The sequence below is a fragment of the Struthio camelus genome, chromosome 2 (assembly GCF_040807025.1).
Source record: "Struthio camelus isolate bStrCam1 chromosome 2, bStrCam1.hap1, whole genome shotgun sequence".
In the NCBI taxonomy this organism is placed as follows: domain Eukaryota; kingdom Metazoa; phylum Chordata; class Aves; order Struthioniformes; family Struthionidae; genus Struthio; species Struthio camelus.
In genome coordinates, this window is record NC_090943.1 from 105,377,708 (window position 1) to 105,396,814 (window position 19,107).

Genomic DNA, 19,107 nt, shown 5'->3' on the forward strand with positions numbered 1-19,107 from the left:
GCTGATTTTTTCACTTTATATAAAAAGGGAAACTGTATTAATCTTATTCTATCAATATTTTTCTTTTTTTGTTGAAAATATTCTGAAGGTATTGCATTGTTTGTTTATTAATAAATTACCATTCAGTTGGAATGATCCTTCACACGTCTGTATATTTTAATACTTTCATTTAAAGAGAGAGAGGGAGAGAGAGAAGGGATTTCATAAATAACTTTCTCGATGGAACAGCCCGTTCCCCTCCGCACAAATTCCAAAGACCATTTAGGAACTGCCAGGTCGAAAAAGCCCTTTTCAGTCTCTTCTGCAATATGTTCCACTTAGTCAGCTCGCCTTATCCGCTAGGAAAAAAAAATACTTTCCCATGGCAGCTCTGAGCTGGCAAATAAACAAACACGTTTTCTTAGCAATTAATGGGCAAGACCTGGAAACATTTGACCGTACACAGTAGTATGACAACATTACGGCTTTTTAAATAATATGCCTGTGTAAGGTTATAGTAAATGATTTCTCCGAGGTAGAAGTACGTGCAGTAGATTCCTGCCCTTGTGTAACTGTCTAAGAATCGAGCTATCGATCTCTGTGAGTGTCTAGCGTATGTATTTATATATAGGATTTACATATGAATATATTTAAAGAAGGATTACGTATTTATTTATAGCTTCATATACGCACTGCATATGTTTCTAAACTACACAGTGTATATTAGATGGGCGATATTCTGTAATACGTATATCCTTAAATGTAATGTGAGCATATAAATCACTGCTTTGTAGAATTGATAGCAATGCGCGCACAAATCCGTGAAGCTGATTATGTAATATATATTTTTAAGTAGAATTTTATTTCCCCAAAAAATGAAGTAGCTGCATTAAAGGCTGCTTGTACAGCCTACCCTTACACCTTGCTATCTCTGTCTTATTCCTGTCCTTTACGGACGTTATTGGTCTGTTGGAAGTGCTCTAACTGATATGACTGAAATTATTTCAGAAAGGATTTGTGTAGGAGAATTTTTCTTGTCTAGCTTTTTTTTTCTTCTCCCACCCCCCTCCTTTTTTTTTTTCTCTCTTAAATCAGAAAAAAATATTACCAGGGTAGACGAGTACTGCACAGACTGAGGTCTTGTCAGATCAAGAATCTCACCTTCTGGTCAATTTGCAATTAGAACCTACGGGCAATGTGGATCACCTTCCCCCTTTGTAAATAACCACCAAAATGCAATAAATTCATTAACTTAAAAGAATCTACCTTGTCAGTCAGACTTGGGAAGAGGATTATTTGATTAGCGATATTTAAGGCCTGAAGTTTGCTTTCAAGATAATACAGTTTCCTATCAGTATCTCTTATCTAAAGGCAACACTTAGCAGTAATTGCTGTTGCATTGTTAAGGGTTACACTGCAAATAAATACAAAGGTATTTTCAGTTAAACCTTATTACGTTGCTTTGAGCTGCTCTTCCTCTCCAAAGCAATAATCTATCTGCAGAAAACGTCTTAAGCAGATCGAACGAACTGCGGGCTTGTTATTTTATAAAGTTGTTTTTAAATATGTTTATTTAAATATCTCATAGTCTTTTTTCACGCTAGTGCCTCTAAAGAGATTACCAGCCTTACTTTTAATTATCGATTTGTTAAGTTGGGTCGGAAAAACCTCCAACGGTCCGTCGTCCGGTTATTTTTTGAGCTGAGGCGAAGGAAAAGCAAAGCGGAATGTGTTCGCTCTGGGGGTAAAATTTAATCGCCGTTTCCCATCTGTCACCAGTAAGCGAAATAAAATGTTACCTATTTCCGGGCGGGCTTACCTTATACTCCCCACTGTCATTTTCCCAGTTTCGAAACAGGAGCAGCTGAACGGCTGAGGCCTCCTGCTCGTGTATTTTTGCAACCGGTTGGCGCCCGTACGGCCCGTGCTCTCGGGGGCGCCGCGGCCGCGGCCCCGCCGCCCTGGGGCAGGGGCACCGCGGCGGTTCCCCCTCTCCCTCTTTTGCTCGTTCTGAGAGAAAAGCAGAGCCCCGTCGGCAAGCAGCCCCCCCCCTCACTCCCCCGAGAGCTTTGTCGCCGAGGTGTCTATGTAACACCATTCCCGTCCCGTCCCCCGCCGGTATTAAAAAAAAAAATAGCAAACGGAGACGGTAGAGAGGCGATTGCATGCGCTGTTTGCCTGTTATTTTTTGTTTTGCTCAAACGCCGGTCTCCCTGTGTTTTCGGTTTTCTCGGCAGTCTCCAGCGGTAGGGCGTTTGTGGAGAAAATAAATAGCACGGAGAGCCGGTGGCTAGCTAGGGTTGTTTAATCACCCGGTGCGTTGTCGGCGGTGCTGCTTGGCCAGGGGTGCGGGCGGGGGGGGGGGGTGCAGAGCTGAAGCAAGTGCCGTGTATAATTACCGCTAATGGGCTGGTCGCCTCAGGGCGGCCCGCTGACCCCGGCCCCGCCACCGCGGGGCAGCCGCGCAGCTTGCGCGGCCCTCGCTGCTAAAAGTAGAGGGGCGACGGTCCGCTCCGCCTGCCCCTCCGGGGGCCATGGCCGGGCCCCGGCACGGTAGGAGGGGGGGGGTCAGACCTGGAGGTAGGAGACAACGAGAAACGTCCCCTTCGGCCCACAGGTATCTGGTGAAGGGAAAGAAATCCTGGATACCTCCTGGAGGGGGTATCCCGAACTAAAGTGACGTGCGTGATTGCAGCTAAGGTTACTTTGCGGTTTTTTAGTGCAATGCGGCTATGGATGGACTGGCTAACCACACACGCTTGCTCGCTTGCTTCTTGTATTTTTTTTTCCCTTTCACACAGAAATTGTTAACAACGAAAATAACATTAGCGGTGCTTAGAGTCCCATCGGTAGACGGTGAATCATCAGGAATTGGCAAAGGCCGGCCGCCCCGCACGCAGGCCCTTCCCGTGAGGTCCCTGCGCGGCGCAGCGCGGAGGTGGTCCGGTCGCTCCGACAAGGGCTTTTAACCCGGGCTTTAGCACAAGGCTGCAGCCCCGCTGGGGACGCAGGCCGCTGGCCTGCGGCGTGACACGTTGCTGCTGCGAAAGGTGAAAAGGCCCGGCGGCCTCCAGAGAAAAATCTTCCTCGGCTCTGGCAAAGCTGAGGGGAGCGGCGGGGAGCAGGATGTCAGGGCCGCCCCTCACCTCCGCGCCGGCCGTCTGGCCCCAAAGACGTGCGGCCCAGCGCGGAGCCGGGGCCGGCCCTGCCTCTCGCTCCCCTAACCACCAGGCTTTCATTTCCCCTCCCCTTGAGAGAAGGAGGAAAACCGAAGTGTCCCTTCTGATCTGTGATTGTCTCCCAGCAGAACTGGGCCTGCTGTGAACGCCGAAAGAGACGCGGCGCGACGGTGCAAGGGACGTGATCCCAGGCAGCCGCTGAGAGGTGCATCCGTAAGGCCTCTGTGCCTTTGGCTGCCGCCTGTACAGCGAGTGGCACCCGTGCTGCTTGGCCCCATCCGTGCTCGCGCTAGGTGCAGTCTGTTAGGTGCCAGGTTAGCACAGCGCTTTGTGTTGTATTTTTAGATCAAGTTGAATTTCCAACCTATTGCTTTGCTTTTCCTCTAGGGAAAATTTTTTTTTTAAATCCTTTCTTGTTTCTTTATTTGAGGGACCATCCCTTTTAGCTGTTTCTGGTGGTTTCTTACGCATATTTGCTCATCTGTCACTTAGAGTCCTAATTTCTGAATGTCATTCAGCAGAAGAGGAATATTCCCCCTTCTGTTTAAATTTCTGCTTCAGGATTTCTTTTTAAAGTGGGTGACAGCTAATGTACATTCTGCAGAGGTTTTTAACCAAAAATAGAGGAGTAATGCAAGCAGATAGTTTGAGAGGAGAGAAATTAAAAACCCTTCCCTAACTCCACAGACCAGGTCAGAGGGAGAACAGGGTGAGGCTGTTTGTGCTAATTTAGCGTTTGGGTTTTACGAAATCTGGGGCCCTTTCTAAAAGCCACCAGCTTCGGCAAAAGAGCTTCTAAGTTTGCACGAGAAGAATATTATCATAGTCGGGCTTAACTACGTCGGGCTTGTGGTAACCCTGGGGTTGCAGCGTATTGACCAGCCTGTTGCGCTTCGTCAGCACACCGTCCTTCCCCCTGCCCTCGCCTCCCCAAAGTTATACTGTTGAAGCCGGGCTGGGGGCGAGAGGGGAAGGTTTCGCTCTCGGCTCGCGTGGCTTTGCTCGCCTTTCCCCGGCGAGTGGCAAACCCCGCGCGGCACGGCAGGCTCGCGTTTTGCGGGACGCGGTCGGATGCGAGGAGACAGCGCGCCCCGACGGGTGGGAAGAAGCGGTCGCGCAAGATCGGGGGCGGGGAGGGGTGGGGGGAGCTGAGCGCCTCTTGGGCACCCACGTGAAGACGAGCGTGAGGTAACAATGCGCAGTCTTTATGACGTCGTCTTTATTACGTAGTCCAAAGCGTGTTAGCCCCGACGCGCCTTGGCGGCGCGCGCGCAGGTAACGGGGCGCTCTGCTCCGGCTCGTAGAAATACTTCCTCCATCCTCTTCCAGGAATCACCGGTTTCAAGAACCGCCGCTAATTGAAAATTAGTTATTAAATGATTTAATATATAATATAATTTCAGCCCTCGGCGTGGTCAGTCCGCTTTTTCCCCGGTTCCCTATGTTGAGGCCAGGGATGCTGGCTAAATGGTTCGGATGCGCATCTTTTTCGTTGGGGGGCAGGGGTAGCTGTTGCGCCGTTGCGGTGGCCGCGGCCACTGCGCTGGGGCGCAGGTCCCGTGCCCAGGCGCGCTGGCGGGGATCGGGCAGCCGGAGGGTCGCTGAGGGCTAGCGCAGCTTTGCGTGAAAAACCGCCCAGAAGCCGCTCCGCGTCGATCTAGCAGCCGTAACTGTGGGAGTTGCCGGGTGCTCCCCAGGGATGTGCACGGGTTTCGGTCTGCCGGTGTCTCGCACACAAGCTCACGGGCTGGGAGGATCCCACATGCCCGTCCCGTGTGTTTTTTTTTCTTTTTTCTTTCTTTTTTTAATTTCTCCTTCACCCCCCCCCCCCAGGCGGTTTGTCTGTGTTGTGAAGCCGCCCTAAAGGTGGTGCGGTGCCGCGATGAATGTAGCCCTCCTGCTTTAATTACGCTGGGGCTCATAAAGCCATTCGCTTCTTTCCAAAGTAATAAACAAACGTCGCGTTAGGTCAAGATTGATGGTGTCCATGCAATAAAAACGGGCCAGGTCAGGAAGGAATAAAATTCAATCAGAGCTGGCGGAATCATTTTTCAGGGGACAGAAAGACAGAAAAGGAGACGGGGGTCAAGGGAGACGATGTCGCCATGCACAACACACCAGCCAGGAGGAGGAGGGCGAGGGTTAACGAGCGATTGTTTTTTATCAAGCGGAGCCTAATTGAACGAAACAATAGCCGCATCGGCGGGGGAGGGCCGTCCTGCCGCGGCTTTTTGCGCGGGGGAGTCTCCGCAAGGCCGGGCCGGAGCCTCGCACCCGGGCGCTCAGCGCCGCCCGAGCCGGAGCCGGGAGCGCGGGCTGCTCTCAGCCTGGGAACGGCCTGCAGCAACGCTGCAGCGCCCACCCTCAAACTCACCCACACACCTAGGGCAAAGGGCAGGTCATCTCTGTCCCAGCCTGGGGCTAGTGGAGGACACAGAGGTGGAGAACAACCCGATGACTCGGAGGATTGGTCAGGTCTCCCTCTTCGATTTGCCATAAGGCGCCTTAAAAGGCCTGTTTGGAGGGGAAGAAAAGCAAGCCCCCAGCTCTCCGCAGCTCGCCCTGTGTCACTCCTGCCAGTTTTACTTGAAACTACTCGCCCCGCACCCCCGACGGCTTCCCTGGACTGGATTTCGGGTTCAGTTTGGTAGGGTCGCTGCTGGCTCCCACAGATTTGGGAACTGCCGGCGAAGGTAGTATTTGCGCGACCCCCGCGTCCCCCTCCCCACTGGCCAGTGGCAGTGGGGGGCCCGGCCCAGCTGTGCCGAGGCGGCTAGGTGCAGCAGAGCAGGGCCGTCGCGGGGCCGGGGACTGCGGGGCAGCCCCGCTTGGAAACCCCCGGCCCAGCGCGGGGCTTTTGTGCTTTTCCGACGCAAGAAGGTTGAGGCGGGACCGCCACAGGGCGGCAGCGGGCCCGGCCTCCCGGGGCGCCCGGCAGGGAACAAAGGCGGCCCACGCCGCGCTCGGTCACGCTCCGTCCGAGGCATCGCTTTCCGTGCCAGCCCTCGGTTGTGTACCGCTTTTGCTTGTTTTCGCGCTGCCCTGGCCCCGCCTGCTTCGCCAGCCTGCTGGCGTATTGCGCCGTGGGGGCAAGGGAGGGAACCCGGGCCTTTTTTGGGAGCTCTCTGACCGTGCCACCGGCCCCGCCGCCGAAAGCGGCATCAGCCCGGCTCTCGACGAGAAGGCCAGAGCCATTGCCGTGCCGTACGTCTGCCGCGGGGGAGCGGGCCGAGGCGGCGCAGCCGGGCGCCCCGCCGGGAGCGGAGTCCGGCCGCCCCCGCGCCTGCCCGGGCGGGCGGTTGCGGCCGAGCCCGCCGGCGCTGCTGCCGCCGGCGGGCAACGCTCCCGCCGTGCCTGGGTGTCACTTCTTGTGCCGCGCTTCTGCTACTCTCTAGGCCTGTAACTTGCGCCCTGGTACCCGTGTGCCGCAAAATATTAGCAATTACAATTTTTTTTTCCGGGGGGGGGGACAGTGGGGAGGGAGGGGGCCCCGGCTACCAGCCAGAGCTCGCAAGGTCTCGCACTGGAAGGGAATTGGGTGGTCGGCGATTTTTTGCCCCCTAAGTAAACACAGCTTGAAGCGACTTGGGTGGGCAGAAGGGAACAATTTGAGAAAGAGAGAGCTGGGCAAGCAGCCGGCCCGAGACTTACCTGCTGGAGACTTTCACCTGACCTTTAGGTGTCAAGGGGCTTGGTTGCTCAGTATATTACCCCACGTTCAGGTCAGCTGCTTTAGGCTGATTTCAGCAGAATTCAAACAAAAACAATGAAACCCCCAAACTAGAATCCCCCCTCCTTTCCAGCCCCATCACCTCTGGGGAGAACGCAGGAAAACCAACACATTTAGAACTATTAACTCTTAAAATAGCTGAATTTCCTCCAGTAGAGAAGAAATGCAAATTATTACACTCATGAGTTCAGGATATTTATATATTATATGAATCGATGAATAAACAGGTCATATTGCTGCAGCCGTTTGTCCCTCGGAACACAAGCGCTCGGTTTAAAACAAACGCCATAGCTATTCCCCCCCCCCCCCAACTCCGTTCCTGGAATTTATTTACTCGCCAGAACATTTAAGCGGTCGAGTTTAAAATTTTTAAATAAATATTTGAAATAAGGAAAAAGAAGAATGTTTTCCATAGAACGATAATGTAAAAGTACTGATAATATCGTCCAAAGCAGAAGAGAATTGTTTAAACAATGTCGGTGCTTGCAAGATTGCCCAGTATAAATACATTCGCACTGCCTTTAGGTTTTGATAGAAGTTTCTACTGAAGCTCTGTGTGTGTGTGTGTGTGTGTGTGTGTATTTTCCCCCTCTCTCTGACTGCAGCTGCAGACTAACGAAGAGGCATTTCGCTCTGCCTGCTCCCCTCGCCGTCCAACTGGGGGACCCTTGCAGACCGATGCTCCCGGTGTGAGCGGCTCGACGGGGCGCCCGGCGCAGGCTCCCGGCCGGCGGGCAGCGGCACAGGCGCGCACGCACCTCTCATCTGTTAGTGAAAAGCTGCTTCGCAGTTTTCCCGTAACAAGGATTTATGAAAGTGCTCGCGGCCAGCGTTTCTAACCTCCCCTCTCAAAGTTGGGATGGATTTAAAGCCGAATAACGAATTGCAGAAAAATTGCAGCTTTCTCCCGCCGCCATTCCCCGCCTCCCAAGCGCTCAGGAAGGGGGGGACGGAGTGGGGAGGGGGGCGCGGACTGAACCAGTGCGAGCTCATTAGCAAAGCAAAGGTTGCAATTAGCGTCTGCTGCTGCGAACCGACCTCTCCCCCGCCCGCCTTCCCTAGCCCCCATCACCAAATAATTGCAAAGTATCTGTTGATGTTTTTCTTCCACCCGTCAAAACGTTGGAGCTCTGCCTGCTCCAGTGCTGCTTTCTGGGTTTGTTGTGTCTGGAGACAATGCTCCGCCAGTGAAGTATCAGAGGTGAAGGGGGGTCACAAGGGGAGGCAGGAGCTCGGCCCGGCGGGCTGCGCCTCGTCAGCTTCGTCTCCCGCCCCGGCAAACCTGCTCGGGGGGGGGGGGAGGAGAGGGGGCTCGACCCCCGCCCGGGGAGCACGGCGGGGCCGGGGCCCGACCCCCCGCGCTGACCCGGGGCAGCCCCGTGCCTGGCTCCTAGGCCGCGCAGGGGAAGGGAAGAGGATGTGACCCTCATGTCCGCCCGGGGAAAGCGGCTGCTTTCCGTGCAGGGAGGCGGGGGGACTCCTCCGTTCCCCAAAGTTGCACTTAAAAGAAAAAAATAATAATACTTTCAGCAATCGATCCGTCTCTCCGCGCGGCCAGGGCAGGCCGCGGAATCGTTTCCACCCACCTATCCCTTTCCGCGTGTGCGTGTGCAGAAGTAGCGGGTCCATCCCCTCCCCCCCCCCCCGCAACGCCAGCTTTTACCCTTCAAGCTGACGGGGCGGGCTGGAGGTGTATTTTTAGATCGCGCTGGCGGTTTTGCTCCGCGACCCCGAGGAAACCCCTGTCGCTTTGTCTCGCCGGCTTTCCGCGGCGGGGACGGGCCCGGGGGGCGGCGGCGCGGCCCAGGCCCGTCCCCGTCCCCGTCCCCGTCCCTCTCCAGAGGCGGCAGCGGCTTGTGCTCGGGTGCGGCTGGGCCGCCTGGCCCCGGGACACGGGGCGACCCCGACGGCACGCCGCCGGCGCGCTCCTTGCTCCCTGCAGGTATTCTGCAGCCCGCGAGCGGCCGGTGGTTTCGAGCGCCCCTGAAGGGCCTGGAGAGGGGGGAAAAAAAAGAAGAAGTAAGAGGAAAAAAAAAAGCTTTCGTGGCAGGATTACCTTTGGCAAGGCAGGCTTCAGGGGGAGCGCAGCGGCCCGGCCGGGTCCGCAGCGCGGAGGCGAGGGGCTGAGTTACGGCTGCGGGATTTGAAGCCCTGGGCCACGGGCTCTGGCGCTGACAGGCGGCGTGAGAAGAGGAGCGAGAGCGCCCGGCCGCGGCCGCACTCGCGGCTCGTAACTCCCGCGGCCGCGCCGGCAGCGAGGCAAGCCGGGGCGCGGGGGGAACTCTGCTAACCCGGGCCCAGCACTTCGTAACCCCCCTTCCTCGGCTCTTGTCCCCATGGTTCCCACTGCGCGGGGGGCAGGCTGCGCCCGGCCCGTGGCCTCCGTCCCCCGGAGGACGGAGCAGCAGCGGAGCCCGGTTTGCCAGGTCCGCCCCCCCCCCCCTTTGCCCCCCCGGCAGGCGCGGCAGCCACGGGCTGGTCCCTTGCAGCAGGCAGAGCGGGGCTGAGGGTTTCTTGGCGCCGAAGGTGGTGGTGGTGGTGGGTAAATAAAAACCAAAAACCCACCTTGCGCTTCGCATTGTTCGCTACCGACGGTGGGACTCCCTGCAAAGAAACTTGCAGTTCGGCCTGCACGCATCCCATAACTGGGATGTTATCAGGTATTTACTACTGGAGCTGCCCTTTTACATTAACGAAGCCGTAATGACGGCGGACGAGACGGTCAAACATAGTATAAGGGCGGGGGGGGGGGAAATGTTATCTTTCTGTACCTGCCTGCACAAAATGCGTGACCTACACGTAAACGGAGGCACACATCATTCGTCTGCAATTGGTGTTTTAACTACATACATATCATCTGCTTAAATGCCGCGTTTTAATTTCATTTTTAAGAAGTGATTCAGTGGTCGTTGCAAGGAGTAATAATTAAGGAAGAATTTAAAATAATGTGGTGGGCGGTGGGGGGAACAGAATGAAAAGCGGTCCAGACTTTTGCCTGCTTTAAAAAAGCAGTGGGCCATTGCTGGAACGGACGTTTTGCCCTGTAACCATGAGTAATTTTTTCTTAAAAAAAGAAGCGAAAAGGCATTCAACACAAGGTCACTACGGAGGGACCCCTTGGTCTAGTACCGTTGCTGCCTTCCCACCCCCTTGCCCTCCCGCTCTCTAATATATAGGCTGAAAACGGAGAATAAAACTGCTTCTATTGAACACAGTTAGAGATGCCAATGAGAAAAACAGGGCGAAGGAAAACTGGCAGCTTGTGTAAAGGTTCCGCGTTCTCTGCAGAGATGTGTGAACTCATACTCAGATGTACCAGCGAGCAACCCAGTGAATCACTGTAAGGAAAAAAATAGTTCCCAGCAGTACAAAAATACTTTGCCATAAAAGCGCTTTATTACTTTTTTATTACGTGCGCCACCGAAGATCCGCTGCCATTAGCCCTGTGACCGCTTGTCAGACGCGTTTGAAAGGGCGAAGCTCTTAGCGCGGCCGCTCGGGCGGAGCTCGCCCTCTCCGCCGGCCGCTTCCCGCCGCCCACTCGCGACGGGCCCGGCCGCGGCGCCGCGGGGGCGAGCCGGGCCCGTCGCGGGGCTGCCCCCGCCACTCGCAGCCGCCAGCGGGGGGGCAGCCGCTGTGCACGCCGCCAGGGCACACGGCGGAGAGCTCGGCTCCACGGGCGAGGGGGAAATTGCAACGGGGACAGCCGGGCTCCAGCGGGCGCCTTTGGCCGTGGCCGTGGGTAGCGCGCAATGCAGCATCTGCGCCGAGTGGTCGCACACGGGTGGGTGCGTACGGCGCCGAGAGGCGAGCACCTACCGCCGTGGCTGTGCGTGGGGACTCACATAATGTGAACAGTGGATAAAAAGTAATGTAAAGGACACGCACCCACGGCGGAGGGAGGACTATTATTCCAGCCTAATGGTGACGCACCCGCCAAGGTGTACCTGTTCAGAGGGGAAGGCTTTCCTGGAGAGGGCTGGAGGCTTTGCAGTAAGGATACCCGAGCGTGGGGTGCACACGCGGCACGTGTGCGTGGGAATGTTTGCATGACCCCTTGTCGCCGCCGGCTCCCCCTCCGCAGGGTGGGCTGCGAGCTACGGGCCTGGCCACGGACCGGGGTGTCCGCGCCCTCCTCGGGCGCGTTGGTCCCGGAGGAGCCCTGAGTCGCCCTGGGGAGGGGATGGGGGGGTATCGGCAGAGTCTCCCACGGGGGCACTCGTGCTTGGAGCGAGTGCAACAAGCACCTCTCCTCCTTGCCCAATCTATCCCGCTGTTCACCCTCCCCACCCCCTCCATCGTCGCCCTCCGAGGGTGCGCACTCCGTGCACCTGCAGAAGCAAACCCAGACGAGCAGGATGGTATTTTTCTTTCCCCGTTTTCTGGGCTGGGTGTGCTCGTGCTCTGTGCTGCAGGGGCAGCCCCGCAGGCAGCGGCCGGCCGCAACCCGCAGGCGCGGCGCTCCGGCTGCCCGGGCCCGCTCCGCCCCGCTCCGCACCGCACCGCACCGCACCGCAAGCCCGGCCCGGCCCGGCCCGGCCCCGGCGCTGCTTTGTTGACGGCTGCGGCGGCCGCCGCCAGCTCGCACATTTTCCATTGCACCTCTGGCAAATGCCTGCCTTTCACGCCAGGCACACAAAGAGCCCTCTCTCTCCAGCAGCCCGGTTACTCACAAACTGCTGAAGAGCTCCGTCAAGTCACTCCGCACCACATAGATCATGAAACCGCTCCTGAACGCCGTCGGAGGTTGTTCGCTCCTCATCCGCGGGCGACAGCCCTCGACTGTGCGCACTGAGCTCCCCCCTCCCCGCTTTCCTCACCCTCCCCTTCTTATAGACGTTTTTTCCTCTCCTAATATTAAGTTTGTTTTTTTTTTTTTAAAAGGCAAGCAACGCACTCTGAAAATGTAGGGGATAGGCTACAATCGTCCTATGTACCCCCCCGCCGTCCCCGTCTGAAAGATCTCTCTGCTGAGCTGTGCCCGGTGAGACAGCAGCCTCGCTAATTTTCGAGGCATAAAAGCTAAAATGATGGGAGTAATTGGTGGGTGGAAGATCCTAAACCAAAGGGAAATGTATGGGCTTGGCGACCTCTGGATAACCCGGGTACCTTGGCACAAAAAGTGCAAAAATATTTACTCACCTTGAAGTTTATATTTTTTTAAGCCTTTTTATTTATTTTGCTTTTATTTCTTAAGCCATCTTTTGAGATGGTTCAAGCTCCCGTCCGAGGTCTAATTATAGTAAGCAGGAACAGGATGGAAGGGGAATGGGTTGATTCTGGGGAAAAAAAGAAAAAAAAAGAAAAAAAAAAAGAAACCCAAACGCCTGGATCTGGAAGGTGCTGGACAGAAAGGCTTTCTGTGACTCACACGCACTCTGAAAGGAAGATCTGAAAAACGCTTACAAGCCCCCTCTGACTAGTTTGAAAGCGATTCCAGCAATTAGGAATTAATTCGGCATGGTCAAAAGGCGATTTCACTGCAAGCTATATCAAGTTATCCAAACTTTTACAGAGTTCAAGTGGTGGAAATGGGCCGCTGGGGTGGAGGTAAGCTGCGGGAAAGAAAAACAAGGAGTGTTCAGAGAAGGAAGAAGAGGGGAAGGCACGGAGCAAGGGCTGGAGGAACGGGGAGCGCGCGTTGTGCTGAGGCGGGGCGGGGGTAGATAGGACACGCTCCTGTTTTTCTTTCGTTCAAATGGGAGAAAGTACTAAAAACGCGCTGGAGGTCCTAGGAAATAGAAAGACGAGTTTTAATTATCAAAAGGAAATCAGTGGGTTGCCCGCCGATGCTCGCTCACGGCAGGTACAGTAAGCGGCGGAGGGGAGCGACCCCCTTCCCACGCCGGTCCCGCGAGTGGCAGGCGCCCGAGCTGAGGCGCAGGGCTGCCCTGGGGCCGACAGGCACCGAAGCGGGGGGGTAAGGGGTGGGTAACCATTTTTTTTAATTAGGGGCTGGCCAGAAATAAACCCCTCCCGGGGTTGGGGTGGGGGGCAGCGGATCCGGCCCCGCCGCAGGGCTCCTGGCCGTGCCAGCCTTGGGGGTGCCCCGCGCGGGTCCTGCGGCGGCGGGCCGGGCTCAGGCGTTGGGGTTGTTCCTCATGAGCTCCACGTCGGCCTCCACCATCTCCCTCACCAGCTCCTGGAGGAGGGACAGAGACACATGAGGGCTCCAGCGGTGGGGACAAATGGGCATCCGCGTCGGGAGCGCCACAGAGCGCGGCCCCCCGCCGCCGGCCCCCGCCCCCCCGCCGGCCCGGCCCGACAAGGAGGGGGGCACCGCGCTTAGCGGCGTTTTTTTTTTAGCAGCAGCCCCAGCCTGTTTGCGCAGTGCTCCTGCGCTTTGTCCCGGGAGTGGCGGCACTCTCTGCTTCAAGTCACGGCTTGTGTTTCCAAGCTGGCATCGGAGCGCAAACGCGCGTTGTTCTCCGAAATGCTGATACCTGCTGGACTCTGCAGAGTGCGTTAGCAGAGTCCCCCGGGATGCCCTGCACTGCCACAGTGGCTGCTCTCCTCAAAGCAACAGCGGCTCGGGATTGTCACTGGAAATGTGATTTCTCGATGTGCCTGAGTCACCCCAGGCAAAGGTTTTCCCTCCCTCCTGGACTCCTCCGTTGCTTTTGGAGGACACAAGCACATGGCAGGTACAAAGCACGCCAGAAACACAACTCACATCAAACGTGACCCTGGGCTTCCAGTTCAGCTTTTGTTTCGCTTTGGTACAGTCTCCTTGAAGAAAATCCTGCGGAAAAAACGAGACAAACGCTGCGTTCACTTTCCCCATCTTGCAGTCTGACCACTATGTTGCCTGTTCCTACTCCAAAGCACCCTGCCCCCCCCCACAACCCCCTGCTATAAACTGTCTGTCAAAGAATGAAACTTGGGCAAAAGCCCCCAGGATAAGGAAAACTTGGGCCCTGCTCCCTTGGCAGGTTGCACGCAGAGCGAGGTGGGTGTCAGACGAGGGTGCAGTGCCGGCCTAGCTGGCGTTTCCGTGGGTATGGCCCTGTTCACGCACACTTCCCTGCAAGCCTAGGGCAGCTGGAGCTGCTGCCAGACCCAGCTGTCTTCGGAGGACTACATATTTCTCTTTAAGATGCAATTTTAGTGGAAGCTCCTATGCCTATAAATCACCAGGAGGCAGCATCCTTTCACCAGGCCATTTGAAATCTCAAGAATTATTCTTTGCTTTTGTGTGTGCGCGGGGTTTGAACTCCACTCTTACTGTCTTATAACGGTGAGCATTTTATAGTAAATTGTCTTAGTCATGCTGTTGAATGAGCTGTTTCAAATTCTTTTTTCCCCCCTTTGTTTAAATAATGTAAATCACAGAGCAAACATGACAACTGTTCTCCTTCAAATAAAAACGTGATCACAGACACATGATGCTGAAAGACTGTTACAAATCTGGGTAACCACATCCAACAGTAGTAAACATCCAGCTTTTTAACGCCCACATCTTTTTCCTTAAGTATTTTGAGCATCCACATGGAAAGAAAAGTCAAAATACCGTCTAAATACAAAGGAATTATCTTGAAACTATTACAGAAACCATGACTGTTCACATTCACCTTACTGATTAAGTATTCTGAGCAGTGCTACCACACCAAACGGTCCCACAACCAGTTGTCAAAAATAATGCAACAAAATTAAAGAAGGAAAAAAAGCTCCTTTGCACCTTCAATCAAAGGAGAAACTGAATTGTTTCTTGGTTGTGGATTCAAAGTTATAGATCTATCTCCAGTTGCTTACATTTCTGTAAATGTTTTCATCTGAAACTACTAAAAATCCGCATGTAAAACCCGAGTATTGTGTTTAAATAGTTAGGCTTTTTCCAGCTCTACGTGTTGATTTAATAAAATATATTCTCTCTCTTTACAAGCTTCGTTCCTCTGTAATAGCAAATATTAAAATTATATCGGTCCAGGGTTAACGAAATGTGAGAGAGCAAGAAATCTAAGGCTGAATTCTGCTCTTGCATTTGGCTTTACGACAGTAACACAGCAGGCTTTCCTGAAAAAACTATGGACTGTTTCTTCTCCCTCTTTCACTCTCTGACCACTGGTGGAGCTAATGAGCATTTTGTGGCTGTTGGTTTTAAACTGTATTGCCGCACACAAAATTTTTCAGATGCTATCTTTTGAGCGTGTGCTGTTCAGATCGTGTTAACTTCCCAAGCCACCTCATCCTGTGCAGTAAAACGTAGGAAATTCCTCTTCATACCTGTGCTACAGACAACTAGACGGCTCACTTCCAGGAGGAGAAGAAGCTCACCATGGGAAATACTGCACCGAAGAAGGGGATGTGCAACAAACATGTCTGCTGAGACTATTCCAGGCAGCGTGTCTAATAGTTCAGTCTTTATGCTAAAAACATTTGAGTTTGCCTCCAGAAAAGAGCAAGCACACGGATCAGAACAAAATGATATGAAAATAAAAATCCTGTGATTTCCTTAAATTGTACTAAATGATTTCCTACTCCAGTCCTGTAATGGGCTTTTAGAAACTGCAGCAGACATTTGAGGCCAAGTCATGCAAAACCGCCTCAGCTTGAGGGATCCCCTGGAGGGTCGTGTGAATATGGGTTGCAAAATCGGGTCTGAAATGAGAAAGTCTCCCACTGACTTTGATAAAATTTGGATCAGGCCCTAATGTATACATGGAGGTATGCCTTTTATCTGGAGTTCAGTTTAATTTACATTATATATGTGTGTGTATATATATGCTTAGGAACAAGGAAATCCGTCTTAAAATAAGAATTTCAGTATAAAAACTACTGCCCGTTATTCAGTTCTAATTCAAGCCGTTAGCTAGCAGTTAAGCGTTTTAATACCATCAAGTTTTAAGTCATAAAAGACATATCATAAAACTTAGGAGTTTCATTTTTATAAGTGCAGTGTAAGTAACAATTTTACATCCATGATCTTTATTTCAAAAACATTTTTTGAACTGAGCCTATCTAGGGTATTAGATTCTCATTTTAAAAATGGACTGAGCACGGTAGAATGAATTGCCGTCGCCTGCTCTACGTAGCTGCATTCTGCTTTTGAACAGCTTGGGAGCAGTCTTTTAACTTTCTTAGACAAATGCTTTTTGTTAAAATAGTTTATCTAAAAAAATACTTTACTTAATTCCAGGCCTTCATTCAAAAACATAAACACTCAGCTGCTGAACAGGCCAAAATAAGGTCGGGGGGAGATCCCAAATCAGTAAAGTTATTTGCAGTGCTGGATTATATACAGAGATACCACAAACAACGAGTGTATTAAAGCCATTTAAGTATAAAAATATGTTTTCTTTTTCTTAAAAAGTTCACATGTTTGAACAATGATGTAGTAAAGGTATTATGGCATAATCTGCTAGCAAAAAAAAAAAAAGATTTAATATATATGATAATACAAATTCCCCATCTGACTCGAGTTAAAAGATTTTAAATAGCTCTCCTAAAGAAGTTTATGTGCTTTTGAGAAACACTACTTTGTAGTAAGATTTACTTAAAAATAGCATTACGGACCAAATGTCTCCTCTGCACTTTTTAAAAGGTTCTCTTACAGAAGTTACTAGGTACAGAGATAAAATGGCTGTTATCACATACCATAATATTAACACAATATTATATCTAAAGTCAAGGTTTTTATTGTATTATTCTTAGTGAAAGCTTCAACACTGAATGGAAATGATGACTGGAACAAAGCTATTCCTGATTAAAGGATTGTATTGCAGTCATGTTTCCTGTATTTTTCTACAAGTAGCTCATAATATGAAAACAATAAGGTAATTACAATAAAATAAGAATATTTAAAAAAGTTCCTCCTGGAACAGAATGACTGCTTGTTTATATTATTGAAGTCTTTCACTGAAGCCAGAGACGCATCTGTAGGTCTTCCCGCCCCCACCCCGAAAAAGCCCAGCTTGCCCCTCCGTAACGTGTACTGATTTTCCAGTCCTAGAGCTTCACTTTCTAGAGGTACAACCAGATCAGAAAGCAAATAAAGAAGAGATAAGGTCCCACTGGAGAAAACTTTTTTTTTTTTTGGGTTCTTGAAAGCCAGCGGCTGCTGCTGTATGTAAACTTGCCCACTATTCCTGTTTTTGATGGAACAGCAGGTGATGAAATTACACCAGTTCATGTTTTTTATTCCTGCAGGATAACTTCTTCTGTAGCATTTAAATATTGACACGAAAACAAAGCCCTCTGATTTCCTGAAAACCCTGAGGATTTAGATACTGAGGTAGGAGTTTGCAAACCTGACAACACTGATTAAAGCTTTGTTACTTTTACAGTGCCCATGTCATCCACATAGAATTAAGTCTTTGCTTTTAGTTACCTATTTTAGGAGGAACCATCTCTTCTTTTCCATGCAAATATGGTTAACAAAAGTTAACCATGCAATGACAAATTTTACATGCAAACTGTTCTAGAAGTTGGAAACAGCATCCAAGTAAATATTTAAAGGGAAGGAAGGTGGAAAAGACAACAGTCAAATTGTCTACTGCCATTTAATATTACAGTAAACTCACCTACAGTTTTATATTCGCCTAGTTATCATATGATTGACTCTCAGAGAAAAGAATGAGTTTATCTGATGTAAATTTTTCTGTTTAATCTTTTTTGGTAAATTAGGCTGCTTAACTGTGTAGAAAATACTCTGATGTTATTAAATGTGATTTTATGGTGATTCAGTTTTATTGTCCAAACACACACATGAATACATACAGATAAGCAGACAGAAATTTGTTATTCTGTGTGGTAAGGTATTTTTAAATTAGGTTTTAAAGCCATGAGACAAAAATGTAAAATATTTTAATGTAAATATCACATTTCCCAAGCTCTTGTTCTGAGTGTCATCGCTACTTCTATTTTGACTCATTCAATGATTGATCTGGTTTCACTGTGCAATGTATCACTGTCTCATTCAATTAACTTTAACTGAAATTTTAAAGCCTCAAGACAATGTGAGAAAAAGGAGATAGTGTGGCCTGAAAGAACTCCAAGGTTTCTTTTATTACAACAGCTCAGCTGACTCCCTTTAAACTATTACTTCATTTAACCTAGTGCCAAGAGCCAGCTTTTGCTCTCTGTTACACCAGAGTAAAATGGAGATTAAGTCCTCAGTAAAACACCTGTGATGGAATCGTGCCCAACTCCACTCTCTTCAGCAGAGACAAGGTTTTACCTCTAAAAATAAACAGACTTGCTCTAAGCACACAATAGTTTTACTGCATCTGAAAAGTGGCCAGGGTTACATTCGCAATCAGCAGGAGTTTTTGGAAGCTGATTTGTTATAGCAGAGCTCCCAGAAGTAAAGAACACATAGACCCAGCTCAGTGGAGTCTCTGACTTACATGTTTAGTCTTGCACTATTTTGCTCAAGAAGTTTTGTCAGGAAAGATTGCAAGAGTCGAAGGGCCAAAGTTTCCTGCAAATTCTGTTTGTGTTCTGTTTTCCTTATTTCCTTCTTGAGACCACTGCCTTTCAGCTTTAACTTGTCCCATTAAAAAAAAAACCGGAATAAACAGCATAGCTACTTAATTCAACAACATTAGTTTACAGTTCCACATTTTCACCGTTATATCTCAGTAAAGCATATATCAAAGTAGGTCACTCCTTTCATGTACTTGTTGGAGCATTTTTCATAGCTGTTTTTAATGAGAGTTCACGTAGCAGATCTCACTAATAAGGTCCACCACACAATATGTTTGGGTATCTGCTACAGCTCATTGCTCAAAAAGGTAACAACTTTGCTAAAGTGTTTGCTGCAAATAGGAGATTGCATCCATTGCTCACTACACGCTTCTACTGTCACCCTTATCCTCCATTCCCTAATATTCTCCAGCACTTGCCATCAGGTCTTGTGACGTTGCCTAACTCAGACGCAAAGTTCCTCACTGGGATGAGCACGTGAGCAGTGACAGTGACTTCAGCAGAGCTATTCCCAATGCACCGGGTTAAGAAAAGTAATAAGGCCTCACTAGATCAGAGCTGTAGAGCCTGTAAACATGTCTCACGGGTCTAAAATTCGACACACAGCTCAGCTGAGCCCAGATCAAAAAGCAGAAGGAGCTGGTAACAAGAATAAGCACTGTGTCGGCTGGTCTGTGGGCCCTGCTCTGTAAGTGCTTATGGAGATCCACAAGGCAGAGAACGCTGGCTTGATTTCTTTGTAAAGAGTAATGTTTGTTATAATATCTATAGTAACAGGAAAAACAATATAATTAT

At 51.0% G+C, this 19,107-nt stretch overlaps 1 protein-coding gene across 3 annotated transcripts in view; it reads right to left on the reverse strand.

Moving 5' to 3' along the window:
• Positions 1 to 12,359: 12,359 nt before the first annotated feature.
• Positions 12,360 to 19,107, reverse strand: part of GMDS (GDP-mannose 4,6-dehydratase) — a 428,741-nt gene continuing 421,993 nt past the window's right edge. For all 3 annotated transcript variants that reach the window (XM_068931997.1, XM_068931999.1, XM_068931998.1), the window contains 2 exons: positions 13,562 to 13,630; positions 12,360 to 13,030 (listed from right to left, as the gene is read on the reverse strand). In XM_068931997.1, the coding sequence (XP_068788098.1) occupies positions 12,968 to 13,030; positions 13,562 to 13,630 (132 nt within the window). In that variant the 3' untranslated portion in view covers positions 12,360 to 12,967. The remainder of the gene's footprint in view (positions 13,031 to 13,561; positions 13,631 to 19,107) is intronic.